The sequence below is a fragment of the Rhinolophus sinicus genome, chromosome 13 (assembly GCF_057876585.1).
Source record: "Rhinolophus sinicus isolate RSI-liver-muscle chromosome 13, RSI-T2T, whole genome shotgun sequence".
In the NCBI taxonomy this organism is placed as follows: domain Eukaryota; kingdom Metazoa; phylum Chordata; class Mammalia; order Chiroptera; family Rhinolophidae; genus Rhinolophus; species Rhinolophus sinicus.
In genome coordinates this window covers 23624240-23649182 of record NC_142513.1, presented here as the reverse complement: position 1 = coordinate 23649182, position 24943 = coordinate 23624240, and the positions used below count along the sequence as shown (strand labels likewise).

General features: G+C 47.0%; 1 protein-coding gene across 1 annotated transcript in view; it reads left to right on the top strand.

The window, feature by feature from the left end:
* Nucleotides 1-20932: 20932 nt before the first annotated feature.
* RSPO4 (R-spondin 4) overlaps nt 20933-24943 on the top strand; it is a 38031-nt gene continuing 34020 nt past the window's right edge. Inside the window, exon 1 of the mRNA XM_088789211.1 lies at nt 20933-21542. Coding sequence (XP_088645337.1) covers nt 21464-21542 — 79 coding nt within the window. The 5' untranslated portion in view covers nt 20933-21463. The remainder of the gene's footprint in view (nt 21543-24943) is intronic.

Below are 24943 nucleotides of genomic sequence, written 5' to 3'. Positions count from 1 at the left end.
ATTTTAGGGATGGGAGCTCTGAGAAGAAATTTGATCAAGACCACAGTGAGGCAAGGGACAGTTGACAGAGCGGAGTGTTGGGCCCACTAGTCTTAAGTTCTAGTCCCTGCTTTCCCGCTTACTTGGCTGTGTGGCCTTGAACCCCTAACTTCTCTGAGACTCAGTTTCTTCATCTGTAAAATGGGGTAATACATCTGGTCCTTGGGATTGTTCCAAAGGCTAAACAGAATCGTGTGATCAGGTAACCCAGTGGGTCTTTAAAGATCTTGGTCTCTTATTCTAAACAGTGAACATTCACCCCCACTATATTGTATATGTTACAAAGTAAAAACATAGATCACTGCACCAACATATCATTCATTACCTTATATCATACCGTATTTCCCTCAAAATAAGATAAGACCAGCTCTTACATCAATTTTTGCTCCAAAAGACGCATTAGGGCTTATTGTCCGGGGATGTCATCCTGAAAAATCAAGCTAGAGCTTATTTTCTGGTTAGGTCTTATTTTCAGGGAAACACCGTATACACAAAAGTAGAAATTTTTTAAAAATGAGATTTAAAAAATTACTAATTGTTTCTGGGGTTCCTGTTTAAGTTTTGCCCCAACTTTAAAAAATTGGGTTGTTCGTTTATTATTGATATGTTCTATATATGAGTCCTTTGTCAGAGAACTAAAATGTCTTCTCCCAGCATGTGGGTTGCATTTTTCTTCTCTTAATGACATATTTTGATAAACAGAATTCTTAATTTTAATGTAAACTATCAATTCTTTTCTTTTGTGATTGTGCTTTTTGTGTTCTGTGTAAGATATATCACAATTGTCAAGATTATTAAAATATTTTCCTATGTTTTCTTCAAGAATAGGTCCATTAGGCCCAAGAGGATTTATTATTATCACACATAACAAGAAATCTGTGGTCCCAGGGTTGATTCGGTGGGTCAATAATATCATTGAAGTCTCAGGCTCCTTTGATCACTTTACCACCATCAGTGCATGGTGAGGATGTTTCCTCATGATCACAAGATGGCTGCCATAGCGCCAAGCATCACTTCCTCACATGGCAATATCCAAAATCAGGAAGAAGGGGAGTGAGGGAGATAAGGGTAGGTAGAGAGAAGAAACCCTCTCAGCTTGACTCATCCTTTTGTCTCATTGGCCCAGACTGGGTCACATGACCACCCCTTACCACAAGGGAGGCTGGGAAAGTACCTGTCATTTTCTGCCTCTATCTTGAGAGATGACCTCTACCAGCATTGGAGAAGGGGAGGAGGGAGAAAGATAATGTCTGGTTGATGAACAAATACAATATCTGATACAGGGAATCAGTGGCAAACAATATCCAGATTTTTGCATTCTGCATCAGTGTCCCAAACTCCCACCGTCCCATTCTGTCCCCACCCCACGCCCATCCACGCCTCCTGCGTGTGTCTTGGTTAGCACGTTTTCATCATTTTCTTGGCTGTCCATTTCATCACCAAACTGTAAGCTACTGGTTCCGAACCTGAAGCCCCCCTGCACCAAGTCACGTCTCCTCTCTGGCTTGTAAGAGCAGGAGCTAATGCCTGCAAACACTTGGGGGGGGGAGTGGGGGGCGGGGATTCACACCTTGGAAGCTGCATTATCAGGAAAAATGAGCACCATCTGCCAAAACTCTAGTCCCATAAAAGCCTCAGCCAAAACCCAAAGAAACTCCAGCCACTTGGTCTGGGATGAGGGGTCTGAAACAGCAGCCTGCGACCTGCTCAGCAATCCCCATTCTCTCATTTTGTGAAACTCGCTGGTGTACTTGGTGAAGGCAAATTGTTGGTGCATACACATCGTCTGTGTGGATTTATCTTAATAATTTGTAATTATCCAACTCACATATGTAGAATACAAGTGATACAATCTCTTTGAAAATACTTGAAATGTACAGAAATATATCAGCAAAAAAAGTAAAAATAATGAAACCTGTAAACAGACCATTGCGTGAAAATAGCCAAACACAAAATGGTATCCACTTTATGATCCCATTTATACCAAGTTTGAAAATTTGCAAAAGAAATCTAACGGGATAAAGGCGATAGAAGGATAGTGACAACTCACCTTGACAGGATAACGAGCAGGGCTGTGTCGTACGGGCAGGAGGCTGTCATCTGAGTGGTGGTTACAGGGGTGTGTACAGTTGGTGAAAATTTACCACCTTTTACACTTATCTGTGTACATTTTAAATGTATGTTATACGTCAATAGAATTTTGAAGTAAAAATAGCCCTTTGCACACCTCCCTGTTCATTCTTGTTTTCAGAAGTTACCACTGTTAACAGTTTGGTGTTTCCTTCCAAAATATTTTTCTATTTGTTTATATTGATAGATTGGTAGATGATAAATCTATCGTCTGGATGGATAGATATACAGATGGATGGATAGACAGATAGATGATAGATAGATAGATAGATAGATAGATAGATAGATAGATAGATAGATAGATTTTTGTTTTTCCCAGAGCTATTACATACTGTCATTCTGTGACTGGATATTTTCTTTTATATGTTGTAGAGATTAAACCACATTGGTACCGTAGATCTGTTCTTGTACTTTTTAAGAATACACGTAGTATTCCATGGTGAGGATACCCCATAAGCATCATTGCAGTGCTCTTGGGCTTTTAGGTTATTTCCAATCTTTGCCATTTAAACAATGCTGCACTGAATGTTCTTCTACCCATTTCTTTGCAAATTTGTGTATTTCTATTGAGCAGATGGCTAAAGGAGGAATTTCTGAATCAGTGAATGTGTATTTAAAATTCTCATGGGTGTTGCCAAATCGCCTACCAAAAAATGTACCAGTTTACATGCTGTCCATTTATTCACTCAATCATGGCTTTGATAAATATTTATTGTGCACCTACTCTGTGCTGGGCCGTTCTAGGTGCTGGTGATTCAACAGTGAGCAGGAGGTCGTCCTCATCCTCATGGACCTCACAGTTTGGTAAAGAAAACAGCCCCAAATAAATAAACATATGAATATAGATAGCATGTCAGGTGATGAGAAATGCTAAAAGAAAGTAAAGGTGTCTGAGCATGCCTATTTCCCCGTACCTTTACCAACACTGGTATCGCCCTTTCTTTTGATTTTTTGGCTGATTTCATAGCTATTTCTTCTCGTGTGAATTGTATTGTGACTTGTGTCTTTATTTCCCTTCATCCGTTTTCTGAGGGAGTGCTTTGTCTTATTGACTTGTGTAAGCTTTTGATTGATTATGGATTTTAATCCTCTGACTTATATATGTTACAGCTGTTTTCTCCAGCCTATTACTTGCCTTTTATCTTTGCTCCTGGTGTCTCACAAAGTCCTTACAATGGAGAACCCCAGGGAATTTATTTCCAATTTTCATTCCAGAAAAAGTTGGGCTTCTTCTCAGGAATTGGTTTGGGGTTTCCCCCCTACGAGTCCACGTAACTGTGTTTCTCTTTTCTCACTTTGGCTGCAAGGAAGCTCAGAACAAACTTTTCTATTCATCTCTAGAAGCAGTCAGAACCTCCCAGCAGGCATTCGGTCACCTGATCTCATCCTTGAGTTCACATTCTTTTCCCTTCTCATGATTTCATTGTCCTTTTCCTAGTCTCTGGTTTTATAATATCTGTAAACTGCCTGAACTCATTTTTGCAACAAGATGGGACATACAGAAATGATTTTATTTCCTGCTCATAGCAGCCCATTTCACAGATGATGAAACTGAGGCCCACAAAGGGGCAATGACTTGAGACAGGGCTGCAGTGAGTGAGTCAGCAAAGAAGCCCAGACTCCCACTCAGCCTCTCTATGTCTGCTATGCTCCTTCCCTATTCTATCTGTTTCTACAGAGGAAGCCTGTCTCTGATTTGCTGACTGTATTAATTGTAATTCTTTCAGTTGCTTATGACAGACATCCTGTTAAACAAGCAAAGGGAATTTATTGATTCACATACAGGGCAAATCCAATGGGCTGCAGGTACGTCTGCATCCAGACACATAGGCAATATTGGCAGGCCTCCCTCCATGCTCAGCTTTGCTTCTTTCTGTCTCTCTGATTGGTAGAATCATCCTTCCCTGCTTCAGACAGCATCACTTCACGTGGAATAAATATGACACCAGCAGCCCCCAAACTACATCCTGATAGCTTGAAGAAAGACACCCCCCCCCCACAGCCCCAAGAGAAAGAAAAGATTCCAAGTGGCCCCACCTGAAAGCCCTCTTATTGTAGCCAGAGTGACAGGCATTGACTGACAGATCCATCCATGCTCCTGGAATCAGGACAGAGTTCTCCAGAGACAGAGGAAAGCGGAAGAGAAAGTGTGTTGGGCAAACAAACTCTGTGCTGACCAGTGACCCAGGGAAACAGATCTCCCCAGCAGGGGAGGAAAGAGATGCTCATCCCAAGAACTAATGAGCCAATGAGTGACTTTGGTCTTTCTTTACTGGAAACTCAGCTTTTCCCATCCTGCTCGTGAGCTCTCAGTGGCTTTGCGGGGCTGATAGCCCATCATCCCCTCCAACCATAGCATCTTTCAGGTCAGTCCTGACTGCACACACTGACTTTTTCTGTTTCCACGTCCTGAATGCCCCCTTCTTACCACCTAAACAATTCCTAGTGCTTCTTTTCTAGGGATCCTTCCTTGAAGATGCCAACCCAGGAGATAGATGTCTCCCTCTTTTGAATGCACCACCCCATCCAAATACATTTTTCCAGCAATGGCTATGCGCTTAGCTCGATGGGGAGAGAAAAAGATGTGCCAAAGTAAGAAGGTACATCAGATTTTACCTGAAACGCCATTTCAGAGAGGTGGCTGGATGGTTTCTGGAAGACTCGAGTTCATGCTGGAGAAAGCAAACCACATTCCTACCATGGTCCCCAAGGTTGGTTAGGAGACTAAGTGAGAAGAGAAATGGGAAGAGTAGACAGTGACTATGTGCTATGGCAAGTTTTTTATATATGTGATCTAGTTTAGAGCGCCCCAAATCTCTGCCAGGTAAATGTTAATTTACAAACAAGGAAACAGGTGCTCAGAGAGGTAAAGCGGCTCACCCAAGATCACACAGCCAGTGAGTGACTTACAGAACTCAGATTTAAATTGTCCAACTGTCCCGTCCTCTTTCCACCCATTCCCTAATAAATGCCCCTCCATTATTAATTGATGGCTCTCACTACAGAAATGTCTCTTAATTACATTTGAAAATAGGAAAAGTATTTGGAATGTATTGTAAGGAGGCCAGCCTTAGCAGAATTACTTCCATGCCAAGAATTTGTTCCCCAGCTATGTAGCAGCTGGATAATTTTTTATTTTTATTTTTTGCATTTCTTTATGTTCCCAATGAGTGGAATGTAAGAAGCACAGAAGATGACCAGTTTCCACCCTTCACTTCCTTCCTAAGTTGCCTCAAACCCTTCATACAACAGAAACATAGAAGCCAATTGATCACTCAAGAAATCTATTAATGAATTAATAAATTCCCACTTTTACCAGATATGCTTGTTTTGGGGGCAGTTATTGACTCAGAGTCAACACAGCAAAGTCCTAGTCTCCATCCCCCCAAAACACAATGACAATCAGTGGAGAAATTTGGTTTCTTTTACAGTCAATAGTCTGAGAACACATGTGTTGTCAAGCTCCAAGTGAAGCCCTAAAATTGTGGAAGGAAACATGGGCTCTTTCCCTTTCCTATTGTGTAGAATTGTAGTAAAAAATAAGCTGAGTTTGACTATCCCAGCTTCATTCTCTCTAAGCTGACCTGAAGGGCAAACCTTGTCAGAGCCTCTGTTTCCACACCAGTAGAATGGTAGGTTATGTCAGGTGAAGATTCTCTCCAGAATTGGCCCTGAGTCTACAAGTGTCTGTCACACGGAGTCCAGGACACAGTAGGAACTCAAACAAACAATTTTTTGAAAGATTTAATTGAGTAGAGTGAAAAGGTAGAAAATGGGCAAATCGGGTGACACCTCATGACTTCTCAGAGCCCTGACTTTCTCTTCTGTCAAGTGGAGCTGAGGATGCCAGCTTTAGAAAGTGGTGAAGATGGAATGGACTAAGGTAAGTTAATGGTGCTTGGTAATGGTTGGCCTCACCCTTCTTCACCCAGCAAATGACAGACTCGTCTCCCCTGGAAGCCAAAGCACAGATCTCAGACTCCTAAGCTCCTATCCCTGGCACCAGCTTCAATTGCAGTTGTGAAAGCCACTGGGCTGGGTCGTTGAAGAAGAGATTGGGAAGTGCTGATGCCCAAAGCTCTTTGGCTTCTTCTCTGGCAGGTGAGAAATCACTCTATTATTGGGGAGACTGTGGGCCAACTCACTTGAAATAAAATCTCGTCACAGTGACCGACAAGACCTGATGTCATCTCCCCCAGAATGGCCTCTTTATCTTCTATGGCTCCTTCCCTCACTCAGCTTCATCCACACCAGCCTCCTTGCTGATGTTCAAGGCCTTTGCACAGCTGTTTCCTCTGCCTGGAATGCTCTTCTCCCACGTTGTCACAAGACTTGCTTCCTCACTTCCTGTAGAGTTCTGCTCAACTGTCACCTTGACAGAGGCGACTTCCCTGACTACCATCTTACCTTAGTTACTCCTGGCATTGCTCCTCTGCTTTATTTTTCTTGGCAGCATTTAAGTCTTGTGGACAGTGTGTATTTATTTGTTTGTTGTCTGCCTCCCACAATCAGAACGTGAGCTCCATGACAGCAGTGCTTTATGTAGCTCAAAGTCACAGCTCAGTCCCTGGCATGGGGATCAATGGCTGTAGCCTCTCAGTAATTATCAAATAGATGGGTAGGTGGACGCATGGGCAGATGGGTCGATGGGAGGATGCGTAGACAGGTTTGTGGGAGGAGAGATAGATCAGAGGATGGATGGATGGGAGGATGGGAAGATGGGTTGATGGGTCAATGGACAGATGAAAGAATGGGTCCATGGGTCAATGAGTAGAGTGGGAAGAGCACCAACTTCAGAATCAGACAGACCTAGGTTTTTTCTAATCCTCTCCCTACTCTACAGGTAACCTTAGCTGAGTTACTCATACTTTCTGATCCTTTCCCACGTCTGCAAAATACGCAACATGAATTCTGCCTCATTGGGCTGATGTGAAAACCAAGTAATAATGGACTTTTTCTTTGGTTGTTCTTGAGTTGTTCACTATTTCATTAGAATAAGAGCATTCCATTTGATGATCTTGAAGCCATGTTAGCTGCAACATTCTATAATGTTGAATATCTTTTCCTTGCTTCTCTTTCAAGCAAGTGTACGGGAGGCTCTTTGCATCATGTGTCTAGAAATTACTACGTACCAGGTATGATGCCAAATGCCTTACCACACAATGTTCTTTAAGCCCCTCTACAACCCTGAGATGAGGAGGCTGAGGCCAAAGGAAAAGACGTGAGCTGGCCATGGACGTCTGTTAGCAAAGACCAAGCAGGAACTCAACCAGTTCACCTGACATCGAGATCCAGATATTCATGAATGTCGAGAGCTGAGCAAATGACATCATATCTTTTTTTTAATTGATTAGAAATAGGACTTGACCTAGAAGTGTCATTGTGGTGCTTTGGAGTACATTTAGGGCCTTCCTATGGCTCTGGGGTTATCCCTTGCATCTCTGTCTTCCATGAGGATGACCAGAGGAGAGGTGAGGGTGCACAGGGTGGGTAAAATCAAGGAATAGCAGCAGAAAGCATCACCTCTTCTGAATCTGTCTCCAGGTGGGAGACCAGATGGCCAAGATAAGACTGAAGCAGTGGGGCTGGAAGAGCGGAGGTGTGGATGGCAAACATATTGGGAAGGGAGGCGAGATAGGACCAGTGGCTCACTTGATAGAGAGTCCAAAGAGAGGATGGAGCATACACACGGATTTGGGGGGAATCGTGTACCTGCAGGGAAAGTGGGACCATGTCCCCAGCAAGGGGAGATCTAAGTCAACCCAAAATGATCCTGGATCCCAAGCCACAGATCATTTGCTGGAACTCTGGGATGATTCCAAGAGGCAGCCCAGTTGTTAGGAGTAAGGTTTTGGAAGACAGAGGGACCTGAGTTCAAGTTCTAGCTCTGTCCCTGACTTGGGCAAGTTGCTGCCTCTCTCTAAGCTCTGGTTTCCTCAGCATTTCTGAGCTGATGCATGTAAAGAGCTTCACACTGCATTGTTAAGCTCTCAGTGGTACTATTATTGGCTTTGTTCTCACTCTTTCAGATGTATTTACAGGGATTTACTTAAATGCCTGGTATGCAGAGGCTGCGAATAAAAACTTGTTTAATTAGTTGATGGATGTTCTTAATCCCATTTTACAGATAAAGTCACTGAGGCTCAGAGAGGTGAAATGAACTTGCTCCTGTTCTGCCTGACTGCAAAGCATGCATTATTCGTTTCTAGAGGATGGTGAAGTGTCACATATCCCGTCAGGATGAGTATATAGCAGGGCAGAGAGCCACAAGCAGGTTGCAGAGAAAAAGTAGATCTTATGACCGAGAGGGACTGGACCCTCCTGAGTGAGCGGTCCTCGGAGCAGAGAGAGGAGAGGCCAGATCTCCAGAGGGGCTGGACAGAGACAGGAGTGAGAAAGCGGCCATGTATGTGGGCAGAACTTCTAAGATGTTTCATGATGAAAGGGAGAAACAGAGATCAGAGCGAAGGAGAGAGGGAAAGGACAAAGACTGTAGGCAGATGGAGGGAGGAGGCGGGGAAGGCCTGGCTGGACACCCTGGAAAGGATGGCGGGAAGGAGGGTAGTAAGAGAGGGTGTGGCGTCCCAGAGGTGGAATTCAGGATCGTTCAGAACTGCAAGCAGCTATCCCTCTACCTTGCACAAAGAAGGACCAGAAAATGGGCATGCAGAAAACAGGGAAGTGGGGCCAGTGGCTTACCGCTGACGACTGAGGCAAAGACCACCAGGCATGCCCTGTATACAAACTCCCTTTCTCTTGGGTAATAGTATTTCCTCTGATGTTTAGCTGAGTACATGGCTGCCCTGATGAATATTACATTTCCCAGCCTCCCCTGCGGCCGGACGTGGGCTGTCCAATCCCAGCAGGTGGAATATGGATGTATTGGAGGCTATCTCAGGCAGCTCCCCTAGAAGCCATGGAGCTACCAGATGGGAAGAGTCCTGCACCGTGCAGACACTCCACCAGGCTGCTGCTCACATCTGCACTGCTGTGGGACAGAGCTACACCTGCACCTACTTAAATCAATTGTATCCCAGCTTTCTGTTCTTACACAGAACCTAGTCATCCAAGAGAGCGTAGCCTCCTGCTCCCCGTGCCCCGCCCCTGCTGGTCACTCTCTGCCCCAGTTTTCCTCTGTGGCATTTTCCACAACTGGTCCATCATATGCCTTTTTCCCCCAGCCCCTGTCCAACCAGACTATCAACTCCAGGAAGGCAGGACATCACCAAACTCACAGCTAAACACGGAGGCTGCTAGAGGGCCTGGGGCAAGAGGCCCAGCCTGTGCAGACAAAGTCCCAAGACCACAAATCAACCAGGCCAGTTCAGATGGCTGGGAAATGGTCTACAGGGAATGAAGCAGGCTAGGGGATGGTGTGTGACGACAAGGGAGAGGGAAGTCTTGATTCTAGTGATGAAGGAGGGAAGGTCTCTGAGGAGGTGACGTGCCAGCTGAAGGCAAGGGAGACAAGAGCGAGCTCACCGTGAGAATACCTGGGGGTGCTCCAGGCAGAGGCAGCAGTAAGTGCAAAGGCCCTGAGATGGGCCCTGAGATGGTAATGAGTGGACGTTTTTGGAGAACAGGAAGGTGACCAGAGTGGTCTGCAGCAGAGAGGTAGAGAAGAGATTGGGGGCAGCGGAGCCAGGTCCTGTGGGCCTTGTGGGCTCTGGTAAGGAGTAAACAAGGCAAAGCATGGGTAGGTTTTAAGCAGGGGAAGGAGATGGCCTGGTTTTCTTTATAGCAAGATCCCTTTGGCTTCTTGAGGGGGTGGGCAGCTTGGACCAAATGGGCAGTCACAGTTGTCATGGAAAGAAGGGGCTCAATTTAAGGGCTAGTTTGCAGGTGAAATTGACTAGGCACGGTAATTATCTTAGCAGATCTGGAAATAAGAATTCAAGTGCAAATTGGTTACTTGGAAGCTTATCCCAGAAAGCAAGGAAGTGACGAAGACAGGAAAGAAAAAAAAGCGAATATAAGGAGTAGTGAGGATCAAGTGGGGCAATTGGGCTTCCATCCCACTGGGAGCTCTGCAGACAGAGTTGCCCCCCTCCCAGGGCCAGGGAGCTCAAGGGGTTCACCCACCAGCTCCCAGTATCATTGGTTGGGGGCTGCTCCTGGGGGGTGTTAACTCACCAGCACTCCCAGCCTGCTCTGAGGGTGGTTGGAGCCCTGGGTTCTGGCCAGCAAGTACCTGAATGGTGAACGCCAAGATGGGTGTGGGCAGGGTACCCACTGACAGAGCTAGAGAAATGGCGAGAGAGGGAGATGTGGGACCAAGTACTTTTGTCAGGTCCTTTTAGGAGCCGAACTGATCAGAAGTCATGAGGGACTGAAGGAGCGCAGTGGGGGCCACAGCGAGGGACTGATCCTGGGATTAAGGGGCTGAGGAAGAGCAGAGGGTTGACGCCTATCACGTCCTCTTCAGCCCAGTTTTGGCTGAGCTGGCCAGGAAGGAGGTGGCCATGGGCTTGGGGGGCTGGAGGAGGCTCTGGGTCCTGAGGGTCCTTAAGACTGGGAGGCAGAGGCCAGAGAAGACAGGGGGAGCTCAGGGAGCCAGGGCTCAGAGCTGGAGGCAGCCAGATCTGTGTCCTCTTAGTGTGACTTTCTGGGACCTATCTCCATATTCCTACCTGTAAAATGGGCTGTTGTGAGAATTAAGGGGAAAGTGTGGAAGAACCCAGAACTCCAGCCTTTCTCATGCCAGAGTCTCTTCTTGTCCCTCCTCTGTCAGATGCTACTCAGTGGCTTTCAGAGAAGGTTGGAAACCCTCACCTATCCCTAGGCAAGCAGGGCCCCTCCCCGTCCATCCTGGCCCATCTCTCTGACACCAGCCCTGTATTCCTCTGAGCGCCTACCCCTTCCCACCTCCTTGGGATACACTCATACAAGGCCATGCACCCCAACCCCACCACCCCTGCTGTGGTTCTGCTCCTGTTCCCACACACCCTCACTCTCTCCACTCCAGCCACACTACCTCCCTTCACTTTCATGACCCACCTTCATTCCTGTCTCTGGGCCTTTGCATCTGCTGTTTCCTCTGCCTGGCATGCTTTCTCCCCTGATCTCCACACCACTCGCTCCTTCACTGCATTTAGGTCTCTGCTCAGCGTCACCTCTCAGAGAAGCCTTCCCCGACTGCCCTTGTCATTCTCCATCCCCTTACCCAACTCTAGGTCTTTTCACAGCACTCGCCATCCACCAACGTCATATTCTGTGTGTACGTCGTATTCTATGGATACGTATTTCTTTGTTGTTCCTTGTGTCCCTTCCTGGGCCGTAAACTCTAGCAGGGCTGGAGCTGGACCCGTTGTGTTGTTAAGAGTCCTCAGCTATGGACCGGTGCTCAGGAGACATGTGTTGAATGAATGAATGAATGAATGAATGTTTAACTTCTGCGAGCCCTGGGCTCAGACTTCAGCTCCTGTAGGCCTTTCTCCAGCACCTCCCCTGGGCTCCCACAACCCCTCTTTCTTGCCTGGATTTTAGAATTTATTCGACTTTGTTATTATCTCCCGCTTTCCTTCTGTCTCTGCACCAGGCTGTGAGGGTCTTATGTCTTTAATTCTCACCTCTCTCTGACACACAAGTGGTACTTGGTAATAAATGAATCAATGAATTAATCAATTAATCAACTGCTAATGGCCAGAATTGGGATGGAGGACATGGGGCAAGAAACTTTGGGGGTCTAGTTTCCTTTACTGTACCTCATGTGAAGTAGTTTTTCTACCCCACAGCCCGCACATAGTAGGGATGCATCAAATATTTTTTGAACAAATAATAATAGCTAACACTTATTAGGCACTTACTATGTGCCAGGCACAGTTCTTAGTACTTTGCATGTATTAACTCATTCAATCCTCACAATAACTTGATTACCACCCTCTTTTAACAGATGAGGAAACAGAGGCTCAGAGGGGTTCAGCAACTTGCCTGAGGTCACATAGGTAGTAAGTGGTAGAACCAGGGCTTGAGCCCAGGCAGTCTGACTCTGGCCTCAGTGTACCAGTACGCTCTCCTACCTCTCAGCTGACAAACAGATGCAAAAAATAACAATGGCAGCAACTACTATTATTTGCACCTGTTCAGTGTGGGGCCTTCTGCTGAGTGTCTGCAGCCACCAGTCTTTTGATCTCCAGAGGCTTCCTTGGGCAGGTGTTATTGTCTCCATTTGATAGACGAGAAAAGTGAGGCTCAGAGTTACGGGCCCACAGTGAGTAGGAGGCTCCAGGGTTCGGCTCCTTCCAGAATGGGAACCTCTAGCAACCTGAACAGTGGTTTTCTCCTCCACCTTCCTGCCCTCAGTTCTCCATCTCCCCACCTCCACTGCTACCACGGTTTAGACCCCGAGCCGAGGCTAGCCCCTATACCGGTCCCCTCACTATGGAAACCTCTCTTTGTCCTGCCCTTCTCTCCCCCAGCCAGTTACCAAGAGATCAACATGATGGTGAACATATTTTGGAAACATTTTCACTGTTGTTTTTAAACATTTTCCTTTGTTTGAAAGAGTGTTACAACTGTTCAACCGCAGGGGGAAGAAAAACCCTACCCCAGCTGATCAGGGCTGCGAATGTAAAACCAGAAACAACTGTATTAAATAATCAGAACTGAAAACTACCCAAACAATAGAACTCAGAGTTCTGGTGTCAGGACTGGGGTCTTTGCGGCTGCCCCGGGGTGGGGTGGGGGGGTTTGCAAATACTAGAGAGGAGCTGGGGTCTTGCTCCCTAGAAGGGGTTATAGATCTTAACTCTGGTGCCTGGGCCTTCTCCAAAGGGTGCTGAGAGAAGTTTTCTTTTCCATCATTATCTGGGTGATGGACTGAAGCCGGGAGTAGATCGGCAATTGGGTTCATACAGCAGAGCCAGGATGGGGCAAGAGGGAAAGTTCCAGGTTAGAGGTTGCATTGTGGGCTCCACCTGGGGCCGGAGCTAAGGCTCAATATGGAACCCTGATTGTGAGTCAGTAGGAGACTAGGATTCTGACTCAGCCTACAACAAAGACCAGGGCTCAGTATGCCACCAAGTCTAGGCTCAATCTAAAGTCAGGATCAGGGCTCAGTCTGAGGCTGGAGTCAGGGCCTCATCTGAAACAACATTCAGGGATCTGATTGAAACCAAGATGGTGGCTTAATATGGAGCTCAGTCTAGGATCAAGAATGAGGCCAGAGCTCCATCTGGGACCAAGATTATGATTTCACCTAGGATGAGGGTCAGATTTCAATGTGTGATGAAGGAGCAGGGCTCAGTCTAAGAGGAGAGTTAGGGTTAAATTTGCGGTCATGATCAGGATTCATCCTGGGTCCTCAAACCACCAAACAGGCGTCTACCACTTCCTGAGACCATGGGCCAGTCAGTTCACTACTAGGCCTCAGTTTCCTCTCCTGTAAGCTAAGGATAATCATAACCCCTGTCCCAAATTCTTCCATAGCTAAATGTCAGGCTAAATAAAATAATGGATGTCAGCAAGCTTTGCAAACTGTAGATGTCGGGCAGATGTTTATATAAACACCCCACAAAAAACCCCAAAGAAGGCTCATTGTGGAAAAGTCCAAATGTCACTAAGCCTCCTACTCCATCTTCTCTCCTAGTTTCTCTTCCGCCTGTAAAACTAATAATAGCTAACAGTTACACAGCATGGCCATGCGCCAGGCACTGTTCTATGAGCTTCGTGTAAATTTAATTTCATCCTCAAATCCCCTATGAAGTGGATACTAATATTATCCCTGTTTCCAGAGGGGGAAACTGAGTCAGAGATGCATTAAGTAATTTGCTTAAAGCTGCGCTCGCTGTGTAGGAAATCTCTGATTCAAATCCCAAGTCTATGCTCAGTGTAGGAACTGAGGTGAAGGGAGGAGTCTGGGGGATTCTTCACGGAGCAGCCGGATGCCGGTGAGAGGTGTAAGTCAGCGACAGGCCTAGCGATGCCCCGTGGCTCCCAGCAGCCTGCCTTTGCCCAGGACGCTGAGTCTCTCCGTGGACTCCACTCCCACCCAGGGACAGACATAAAAGGCTGGGGGAGGGAGTTGGCGGGTGGCATTAAGGCATCTCTTTAAACTTGTTTGTTTATGGAAAGAAATTTCAGGCCAGCTGCTGAAAACCTGTATTTTATGGGTAATTTTTCAATTTATTTCACACTGGCATTAGAAACAATAACCCAACCTACCATGGAGGCTGTGATTGCACTGGGCTTGGGGAAGGAGGGGTGGCTGGCTTGAAGCAGCTTCTTTGTCTGCCTGAGCACCCCAGGGACAAAGCTGCTCGCCTTCCCTTGGGAAAAACCAGACGAATCACAGAATGGAGACAGGGTTGCAAAGGTCATGAATTAAGAGGAGAACAAGATGAAGCCCAGCAGAGAAAGGTGGGGGGTTCCATGCCTCTCTGTTGTGGATGATGAAATTGAGGCCCAGACAACGAAAATGATTAGTGAGAACTTATTCTGGGTTAGACATTGTTTGTTACCTGCACAGCCTCATAGAGGGACCATGAGAACTGTCTTGATTTGGGGTTGCCAAGAAGCAGACCCCAAGACAAAGGTGATTTGAGCACTGATCCTGGGAAACACGGGGCTGAGGATACAGAGTGAAACAGAATGGGAAGGCAGCCCATGAAGGGTGGGTCATGGGACAATTACCACCGGGGACAATGAGAGCTCAGTCCTGCTGAGGAGTTCTGGGAGGCAGTAGAACATGCCTCAGGCTCTCCCACTGGTTGAAGGAGGGAGTTGGGATATTTGTCCATCGCGGACATCTCCTTTCTTCTATTGAGTTCATCCGCAAGTTTGTTTTTTTTTAATTATTGTATTAGTCAGTTGTATAATTTACATTTAGTTCTTTTTTATAACTCCTATTTCCTTGCTGATATTTTCTGTTTCCACTTGTTTTAAGAGAATTTACAAATTCTTGTCAAAGCATTTTTATGGTGGCTGCTTTAAAAACCCTTGTCAGATAATTCCAACATCTGAATCATCTTGATATTAGCATCAGTTTATTGTCTTTTCTCAACAGAATTATGGTTTTCTGGCTCTTGGTATGACAGGTAATTTTCTATATATCCTTGACATTTGGACTATTATATTAAGAAACTCCAGATCCTTTTTAAATCTTTCATTTTAGCAGGCAGTCTCACTGGTTAGGTGTAGTAGGTAGGTTCTCACTTACTGGGGGTGGCTGTAGTTGCAACGACAGTTTAGTTTCCAGGCCCTTGCAATGCTATATTGGTCTGCTTTGTTCTTCTGGTGCTACTGGGGCTAGTATTATCCTGATACCAAAACCAGACAATGATAGCACAAGCATATATAGAGCTCAAAATCCCTCATGAATATAGATGCAAAAATTCTTAACTAAATATTAGCAAACATAATTCAGCAATATATGAAAAGAATTATACACCATGGCCAAATGGGGCTTATTCTAGGAAGGGAAGGTTGGTTCAATATTTGAAAACCAATCAATAGTAATGCATCATATCAACAAGCTAAAGAAGAAAAAAATCACATGATTTTATCAATAGATGCAAAAATAAAGCATATGACAAAATTCAATATCCATTCATGATAAAAAACAAAAACCCCTCGGAAGAAAATGTCAATAGGAACTTCCTCAACTAGATAAGGGGTAAAAACCCTATAGCTAACATCCTACCTAATGGTGAAAGATTGAATGCTTTCCCACTACGACTGGGAACAAAATAAGGATGTCTGATGTCATCACTCTTATTCAGTGCAGTACTGGAAGTTCTAGCAAGTGCAATAAGGCAGGAAAAGGAAATAAAAGGCACATTAAAGAAGAAAGAAAGGAACGGAGGGAAGGAGGAGGAAAGAAAGAAAAGAAGAAAGGAAGGAGGAAGGAAAGAAGGAAGGAAGGAAGGCAGGCAGGAAGGAAGGCAGGAAGGAAGGAAGAAAGGAAGGAAGGAAGGAAGGAAGGAAGGTAAGAAGGAAGGAAAGAAGGAAGGAAAGAAGGAAGGAAAAGAAACATGTCCCTATTTGCGGGTGTCATGATTGTCTATATTGAAAAACTCTAGAAATCTACAAAAATACTCCTAGAACTAATAAGTGAATTCATCAAGGTGGCAGGATACAAGATCAACACATAAAAATCAGTATATTTCTATGTACTAGGAATGAACACATGGGCAGCAAAATTAAAAACACTATACCGTTTACAATTGCTTAAAAAAAAGAAATACTTCAGTGTAAATCTAATAAAACATGTACAGGATTTGTATGCTAAAAATGACAAGACACTGATTTAAAAAAAGAATCAAAGAAAATCTAAATAAATGGAGAGGCATACCGTGTTCATGGATCAGAAGGCTCAATATATTACTAATTAAGATGTCAATTCTTCCCAAATTGATATACAGTTTTAATGAAATTCTGATTAAATTCTCAGCAAGATTTTTTTTAGATAGAGACACAATTATTATAAAATTGATATTGGAAGGCAAAGAAATTAGAATAGCTAAAACAGTTTTGAAAAAAAGTAAAGTGAGCTGGATCAGTCTACCCAATATCAAGGTTAATTATAAAGCTACAGTAATGAAGATAGTGTGATATTGGCACACAGAACAATTCCTAGTCTGTGGAGCAGACAGATAACCCAGAAATAGATGTGCAAAAATATGTCCAATTAATTCTAACAAAGGAGCAAAAGCAATTCCACGAAAACAGGACAGGCTTTTCAACAAATCATACTGGAGCAACTGGACACCCATAGGCAAATAATGAACCTTGACCTAAAACTCAGTCTTTATATAAAAATTAATTCAAAATGGGTTATGGAGTTGAATGTAAACCTATATAACTTCTAGAAAATAAAATTTTTTTTAAATCTTTGAGAATTGGGACTAGGCAAATGTTCTTAGACTTGACACCAAAAACATGATCCATAAAAGGAGAATTTGATAAAGTGGACCTCATCAAAATTAAAAACCTTTGCTCTGTGAAAGATGCTGGTAAGAGGCTGAAAGGACAAATTACAGACTACAAGAACATATTAGCAAATCACATATCCAATAAAAGACTTCTGTGTAGAATAAATAACTCTTAAAATGCAACAGTAAAACCAAAAAAAAAAAAAATCCAATTAAAAATGTACAAAAGACATGCACAGACATTTTGCCAAAGAGGATAAACAGAAACTTGTACACAAATGTTCATGGTAGCTTTATTCTTAATAACCCAAAACTGGAAACTATCCAAATGTCTTTCAATGAGTGAATTGCTAAACAAAGTATAGTACATCCATACCATGGACTACAACTCAGCAGTAGAAAGCAACTACGAATACACGCAACAACTTGGACGAATCTCAGGGAAATTATGTTGAATAAAGAAAGCGAATCTCAAAAGGATACATACCGCATGATTCCATTATATAATATTTGTGTAACAACATAATTATAGAGATGGAGAACAAATTAGTGCTTGCCAGCGGTTGGGGTGGAAGAGAGGGTGTGGGTGAAATCATAAAAGGGTGGCGGGGGGCGGGGAGTGTCTTGTGATGATCCAGTTAAGTATCTTAATGTGATGATGGTTGAACAGAGCTATGCACAAGATAAAATTGCATCCCAGGAGACTCTTCAATCACTGGCAAACCAGGACAGTTGGTCCCTCTAGCAGGGGCCATCCTGCAACCCTTGCAGCTCTGAGGAGTTTGGGCTTCACCTAGAAGAAAATCCAGGCCCTCTGGCTTCTTAGGAAGAAGAGCTTATAGGCATCAGAGCTAGAAGGAGCTACTACATCACTGGGGCAAGAATGAGAGTGGCCCAGTGTGACAGACTGGCCAGATATTCACCAAACTCTTTGGTTTTCTTCCTGAGCATGCGGCTAGACTACATTTCCCAGCCACCCTTGCAGGTAGGTGTGGCCATGCGATTGAGTTCTGGACAACAGGATATGGGGAGACATGCTCTGTCCCTTCCATAGGTGGTCCTCTGAGCCCTGTCCCTTCCACAGTGAGCTTTAAGCCATGTACTGAAGAATGCAGAGCACAGGCTGCAAGGGACCTAAGTCCCTGCTAGCCCACAGAGTAGGATTTGCTGATCAGGAACATGCACTGTGAGTGTAACATATTATACCCATTTTCATCTATTTATGAAAATGTCCAGTGGTTCCTTAACTGACAGCCCTGGTGTGCACACCTCCTGGGGATGCCAGCACCACCTGGATGCCTACATTGGGGGAGTGGATCAGAACATACTGGGGTTCCCTGACAGCCTCCTATAACTACAGAGAACCCAAGACCCTCTAAGCATCTCAGGGTGGCCTGGGACCCTGAATTCTGGACCTTAGAATCCTAGAAATATCTGATTCTGAAAGGACTGGAAGGGCTCTCAGAGAACACAAAATCCCATCTGTGCCATTGAATAAACGTGGGAAATCAGCCCATGAGAGCAGGAGGTACTTGAGGTGCTACAGTGAATCAGAGGATGGGTGAGTGATCGCTCATTCATTCTTTTATTCGTCCCACAAATATTTATTAAGCACTTTCTCCGTCAGGCACAGGGATAAAATAGAAGATGCCTGCCGTCATGGGACTCACAAACAAGTTATAAACGTGGGGAGGCTGGGTGGTGCTTGGTACTAGGGAGAATAAAGCAGGACAAGGGGACACAGGGAATGGGTGTTCTGCTTTACCCGGAGTGGTCAGAGAGGTCCTCTCTGAGGAGGTAACCTTGAACAGAGACGGCCCCTGAGGATATCTGAGGGAGAATTTTCCAGGCAGAGGGAACAACAAAAGCTCTGCTAAGGACACATGGCAGACAGAGTTTGAGAAACAGGAGGCTTAAGTAGCCGGAGCAGAGGGAGTGGGGGGAGAAGGGGTGAGAGGCTACCGCCTGCAGAGCTGGGGGGCTGTCGAGTAGCCCTGGCCTCTACATGACTCTCGACTCACATTGCTCCTTTCTGGCCCTAGCACCTGGGGCTGTCCTGCTCTGGACCTTAGAGACTTCTGGACTGGGGGAGGTTGGGTAGGAACTGACTTCCAAATTTCTAAAGTTTGATCTTCTGGGGTCACTTCATTTTTCCAAGTACCTGAATTTCGTGTATCAGCCAAGAGACTCCTGCATCTGGAGAATTCATTCATTCACTCATTCATTCATGCATTCTACAAACATGCTGAGCACCTGTTCTGTGTCTGTCACATGCTGGGCTCTAAGGACCCAGATATGACCTCATCTTTGATCTCAGAGAGTTGACAATTTAGAGGAAGGGACGGACACACTCCTAGTTACCAGCTGGTGTGATCAAAGCTGTGATAAAGAGATTGTGGGAGCCCAGAGGAGTCACTGGACCTGGACTGAGAACCAGAGAAGGCTTCATGGATGAGGGCATATGCGGGCTGGGTCCTGAATGAGTCAAGGAGAAGGGGGATGGGATGTAGGCCGGCATTCCATGGAGAGGCCACACATGAAAGGTCCAGAGGTATGAGACTCCTGGAGATGTGTGTAAAATACTGCAAGGAGTTGAGGTCTCTGGGATTTAAAGGAGTGAGGGGAGGGGGTAGTGGGGAAGACTGAGATCAGAGAAGTCAGAACAGGGCCTTGTAGGCCATGATGGAGGGGACCGAGCTGGGACCTCTGGATGCCCATCTCAACTCTGTCCCAGCCTGAGCTAGGCATCCCCAGTCCCGAGGCCTCAGTAACACCGTCTGTGAAATGGAGCCATTTGGGTGGGATGGCTCTGACATTTCCCCAAGATCCTCAGGATGTTGTCTGTCAGGGTTCATGGACAGAGCCCCACAGAAGGATGGCCAGGCCAGAGCTTCCTCACGGTCTGTGTGTGTCCCTCCTACTGGCATGTCCTCAAATGTCCTCATTGAACTGAGGACGTGCTAAAGATGGGGAGAAGGAGCTGAAGAAGGCGGCACCAGCATTTACCTTCTGTTTCTTTCCGATCAAACCACACACATAGTAAAAAGGAAGGACAATTGCTCAGCAGGAGCACGTCAAGGCTCCGTTCCTCTGTGTCCCAGTGGTGGCTAAGAAGGCAGGCACCGAACCCAGGCAGACTGCTGACCTGCTGTGTGGCCTTAGGGCAGTCATTGGGCCTCTCTGAACTGCATTTCCTCTCCTGTAAAGTGGGGCTAGTCAGAATAGAACCTCACTGGATTGTTTTGAAGATTAGATTATGTGAAAAGTACTTAACATGGCACCAAGCATATAGGCCTCAAAAATGATAGTTAGCATTATTACTGCTGTTTTTGTTTTTAGTGGGTAAGGCACCAAAAGACAGGAGTGTGCAGTTGGGTGGGTGGGTGGAGGGATTTGGCTCTGAAAGGGTTAATATGAAATTAACTGCTCCCAGCCCCGTAGATAAGGTTGGAGAAAACACAGTCCAGCTCCACAGCCCCTTCACTATAGAATTTATGAGGTGCTGGTTCCTTTGAGTCAAAGATTAGGGGCTTCCGCCAGGCTGTGCAAGAAAAATTCAGGGTCAATGGCCAGAAGGGACTCAGGACTCTTTCGAAAGCGACAGAGCAGAGAGAAACAGGCAGGCAGCAGGGAGCCCCACATACACCCTCACTCTGCAGGTGGAGAGCAGAGAGATGGGCGCGAAGAGACAGAGAGAAAGCAGTGCCAGTGGACCAGCCAGGTGGAGACGGAAACAGTGAGCCAGAGTGAAGAGAACGTTGGCAAGAAAGAATGAAGGAACAGGACACGGGGCGGGGTGGGAGTGGGGGGCGGGGGGCGGTGAGGGAAGAGGCAGCAGAGAAAGAGAACACGAGACAGACAGAAAGAGAAAAACAGAGCAAGTGAAGGAGTAAGGGCCAGGCGCGGAGAAAGAAAATCGGAGGCGTGGAGTGGGGTGGGAGGAGGCGCAGAGAGCAGAGGGATGTGGTTCACAGGGCAACCTTGTGTCTGTACCTGGGTTTAGATGGCAGTAGGTACGTAAGAGGGACCGTGCATGGGCGGGAACGACGCCAGACCGCGGCCTGCGGGACAGACAGACCTCCTGCGGCTGGACAGACGCCCACCCCTCTCACCCCCAGACCGCGCGCGCGGGCCGGGAGCGGGTTAAATGCACCGCCCCGCCGCCAGCTCCTCCCCGCCAGAGCAGAGTCCCAGCTCCGCCGACGCCCTCATTCGACCTAGCTGCCGGCGCCTGAGCGGACAGCGGGTCCCTGCCGGCGGGACCGACCCCGCGCCCTGCGGATGCGCCCGGAGCGCCAGGAGCAGCCCTCGCGCCCGCCGTGCCGCCGCTGGGTCGCCGCCCAGCCGTCAGGCCTCCCCGGGAGCCCCCGCGGGCGCCACCTGGGTGCCAGGAGCCCCGCGCCTGCCCGGACCAGGCTGCCCAGATGCGGGTGCCACTCTGCCTGTTGCTGCTCGTCGCCCACGCCGCGGACATGCTTCCCCTGAACCGAAGGAAAAAACAAGGTACAAGGGCCACCGAGCAGGGTGGCCGGGCAGGCGCAGCGGGGCAGACAAGGGCATGGCACTTGGGACATCTGCCCAGTGTCCGGTGCCCTGGGCCATTGACTCCTCCAAACAGTCCCACTTTACAGATGGGGAGACGGAGGCCCCAAGGGCGTCCTTTGCGGAAAAGTGAACCAAGCAGGCTCTCCAAGGGGGGAAGGTCCTGGCAGGGCTCCCTCACTGTTCCCACTCCCTGTAGTATAGCAGTGTTGCTAGAAGGAAGGAGCGTGGCTCAATGCAAAGACAGGGTGCTCCGCTGGAGGGCACTGGGACGAGGGCATGGAGTTAGTGGCTTAGAAGCCATCCCAAGCATCCATGATGAGCCAGGAGGTGACATAAAGAGCCCTAGGCTGGAAGTCCAGATGCCCCAATCCCATTACCTACCCTGACTCACTGTGTCACCTCTGAGAAGTCAGTGATGCTTGGTGGACCTCCTTCGGGTTAAGGCATGAGCTTCAAGAGCACAGGGAGACCTGAGACTTGAGTTTGAGTCCCTTTATTCTGGGGATAACCTGGAAGAAGTCGAGCCCCTTCAAGAGTCTAAGTGTTTCCATCCTGACCTCCTAGGGCTACTAGGAAGATGAACCAAGGTTCAGACTATAAATGTACCTGGGGCAAAAAACCAGGGGCCCCTGGCACCCTCACCTCAGGATCCTAGACCACCACCCCTAACTGTGAGTCAAAACAGGAGGTGGGTTTGGGGCTGCAGAGCCAGGGTTGGCAGAGCCCACGGGCGGAGGAGGGCAAGCGGGCCAGCAAGTTTCCACCTGAGCCAGGCCACCCTTCAACCTCTGGATGCCAGTCTATGAATCAATAGTTGAATGCCCACCACTGTGCCAAGGGTTTTCCACACACTAAGGGAATCCCCACTACATCTTTACAACATAGGCAGTCATCCCACTTTATAAAGCTGGATGCCAGGTTTCAGACGGGTTAAGTAACTTGGCTGAATTGTCCGGCAGGTGAATGGAAGACCTGGTGCCTTCTTTCTTTTCAGCTGTGGTGTTAGGTCTGAGGAAGGCTACCTGGGAATGAGAATGAGAGTCTGCCCTCTGGGGGCTCCTAGTCCATTGGAGTGAACAGTCCTACAGGTGGACACCATCACTCCTGGAGGAGAGCAGGAAGCAAAGAGGGGCTGTGAGAGGACTGGGAGGTGGGATTGGGTGGGGCAGGGAGACTGTGGCCCAAGGGCTCCAATCCCAGGTGTGACTGGACAGAGGGACGCAGGGAGTGGAGAGCTAGGTGGGCTTCCGGTGAGCTGGGGGTCATAGGGACCTCCTAGGGACATGCCTCTGTAAATTGCCATGATTTAGTGGTTAAGTGCACGGGCTCTGAAGTCAAACTGCCTGGGTTCAAATCCCGGCTCCCCCAGTTACCAGCTAAGTGACCTTGGGGAAGTCATTTTGCCTCGCTGAGTCTTGGTTTACTTCTCTGAGGGTCTTTTTGAAGATTTCTAAGATCTTTCTTGGTTCTAGAAAAGACAAAAAATAAAAAATAAAAACTTTCTCCTCGTTGCCGCCTCTATAAAATAGGAATAATAATCTTAAGTCTGTAACTCACGGGGCAGATGTGGGTAAGACTGGATAATTAGTGGGCACATGTCAAGTGAGTAGCCGAGTGCACAGGCTCTTAGTGGACACTTGTTAGTATTAGTCATTCTCATTTCCTGTCCATTCTGTCCTTGGCTACTCACAACAGCCTAGCAAAGGAAAAGGGAGATATTTAATTTCAGGATGAGGAAACTGAGATTCAGAGAGGGAAACTGATTGTCCAAGGTTGCACAGCAGGTAAAGTAGCAAAACAGGCGGAATCCCAATCCCTCTGACAGGACTCTGAGGTGTCTTCTGAGCTGTGTTGTCTGCCTTTCTCAGAGCCTCAGTTTCCCCATCTGAAGAGGAGTTGGTTTAGATCTTTAAGATGCATTTCATCTCTAAAAAGACATACAACCAAAAAGAAAGAGAGAGAGAGGGAGAGAGAGAGAGAGAGAATAAAGAAAAATTCCAGTCCCTGCCCACCATTCCCAGTTGCTCAGTGAGGAGGTCGGGCAGGTTACTCCTGATGCAGCCCCAGTTTGGTGAAGAGGCTCTTGGCGCCCCTCCCCATGGTAGTTAATCTCGTGTGTGGGACACACACATTCCCAGCCCAGCATCTTCAGAGAGAGGCTGTGGCTCCACTTGTCAGCCAGGTGCAATGGAGGTAGCCGTGGATTTCAGTCCCACCCCCCACCTCTTTGTATTGGGTGATCTTGGGTGAGTAGATTCCCCACCACCACCACCCACAGCCTTGGTTTCCCCATTGACACTGGAGTGAGGGCTGGGAGGTAGAAAAACCCTTCCTGTAGCATGTTCTACAAGGTGGCCATAGGAATCCTAGCCAAATAGGTTTGGGAAATGCTGGGTTTAGCATATTTCTTGACTGCAGAGCGTTTATGGTGAAGAGGTGAGGATACAGACTAGGACCTTTCTTTCCCACACGAATTACACTTCAAAGACCATTTTTCATAAGACATGAGATCCCTAAGTAACTTACCAGCTTTGACATTCTGGTCTAACTAGCAGGAGAATGTGTTCTGAAGGCACCAGGGTATTGGCAGTGCTTCATTTGTCCGTTCATTCATTCACTTGTTCCTTCAGCCAAGTGTTATAGGGTAGACTCTGTGCTGGGCTGTGTGTTGAGAACCAGGAGGAATGCAAGGTGAACAGACCTGGAGCCTGCCCTTGAGGAGCTGCCAGTGTGGAGGGATGCCCTTCCTGTGCCCTCCCCCAGCCTCCCCTCGGTGCTCAATCCTTGGTCCCAGCCTCCTGCAAGGTCAGGAGGAACGACTCCCAGGTCCCAGCAGCCACCCCGTCTGAGCCATCACCCTCCGGCCTGCCTCCCACAGACCCACACTTCCTCAGGCTTCGGCCTCACTGTTTCTTGATGAAACCCAATTTTTCTGTGTCTAAGACAAGAAAGAATGAAAAAAAGCCTCGAGAAAGTTCTTGGATCTCAAGTGTCTATTACAAAACAATATTTTGATTAATTAAGTATAAATAAATCAGAACCAGATGGAGACATTTCTCTTAAAACATGCTGGGGTGTCCTGGCAATGGGACAGTTGAGGGGCTAAGGGGACTCTGGCCTGCACCCCCAACCCCGACCCAGAGCTTCGTTTAGGCAAAGAGGAGAAGATAGGCTGTGCCTGACTTTCCCCGATGGAAGATTGTGAAGCAAGAGGCCCCCACATGCTCATGATGCTTTTAGATCCTTCTAGACCTGAGGCAGCAAGGGGCACAGGGAGGAGCTATGGAATTCAGATAGCTCTGGCTCCAAATCCTGAGCCTTCTCCTGCTCTAGTGTATAACCTTGGGCAGGCCACGTGC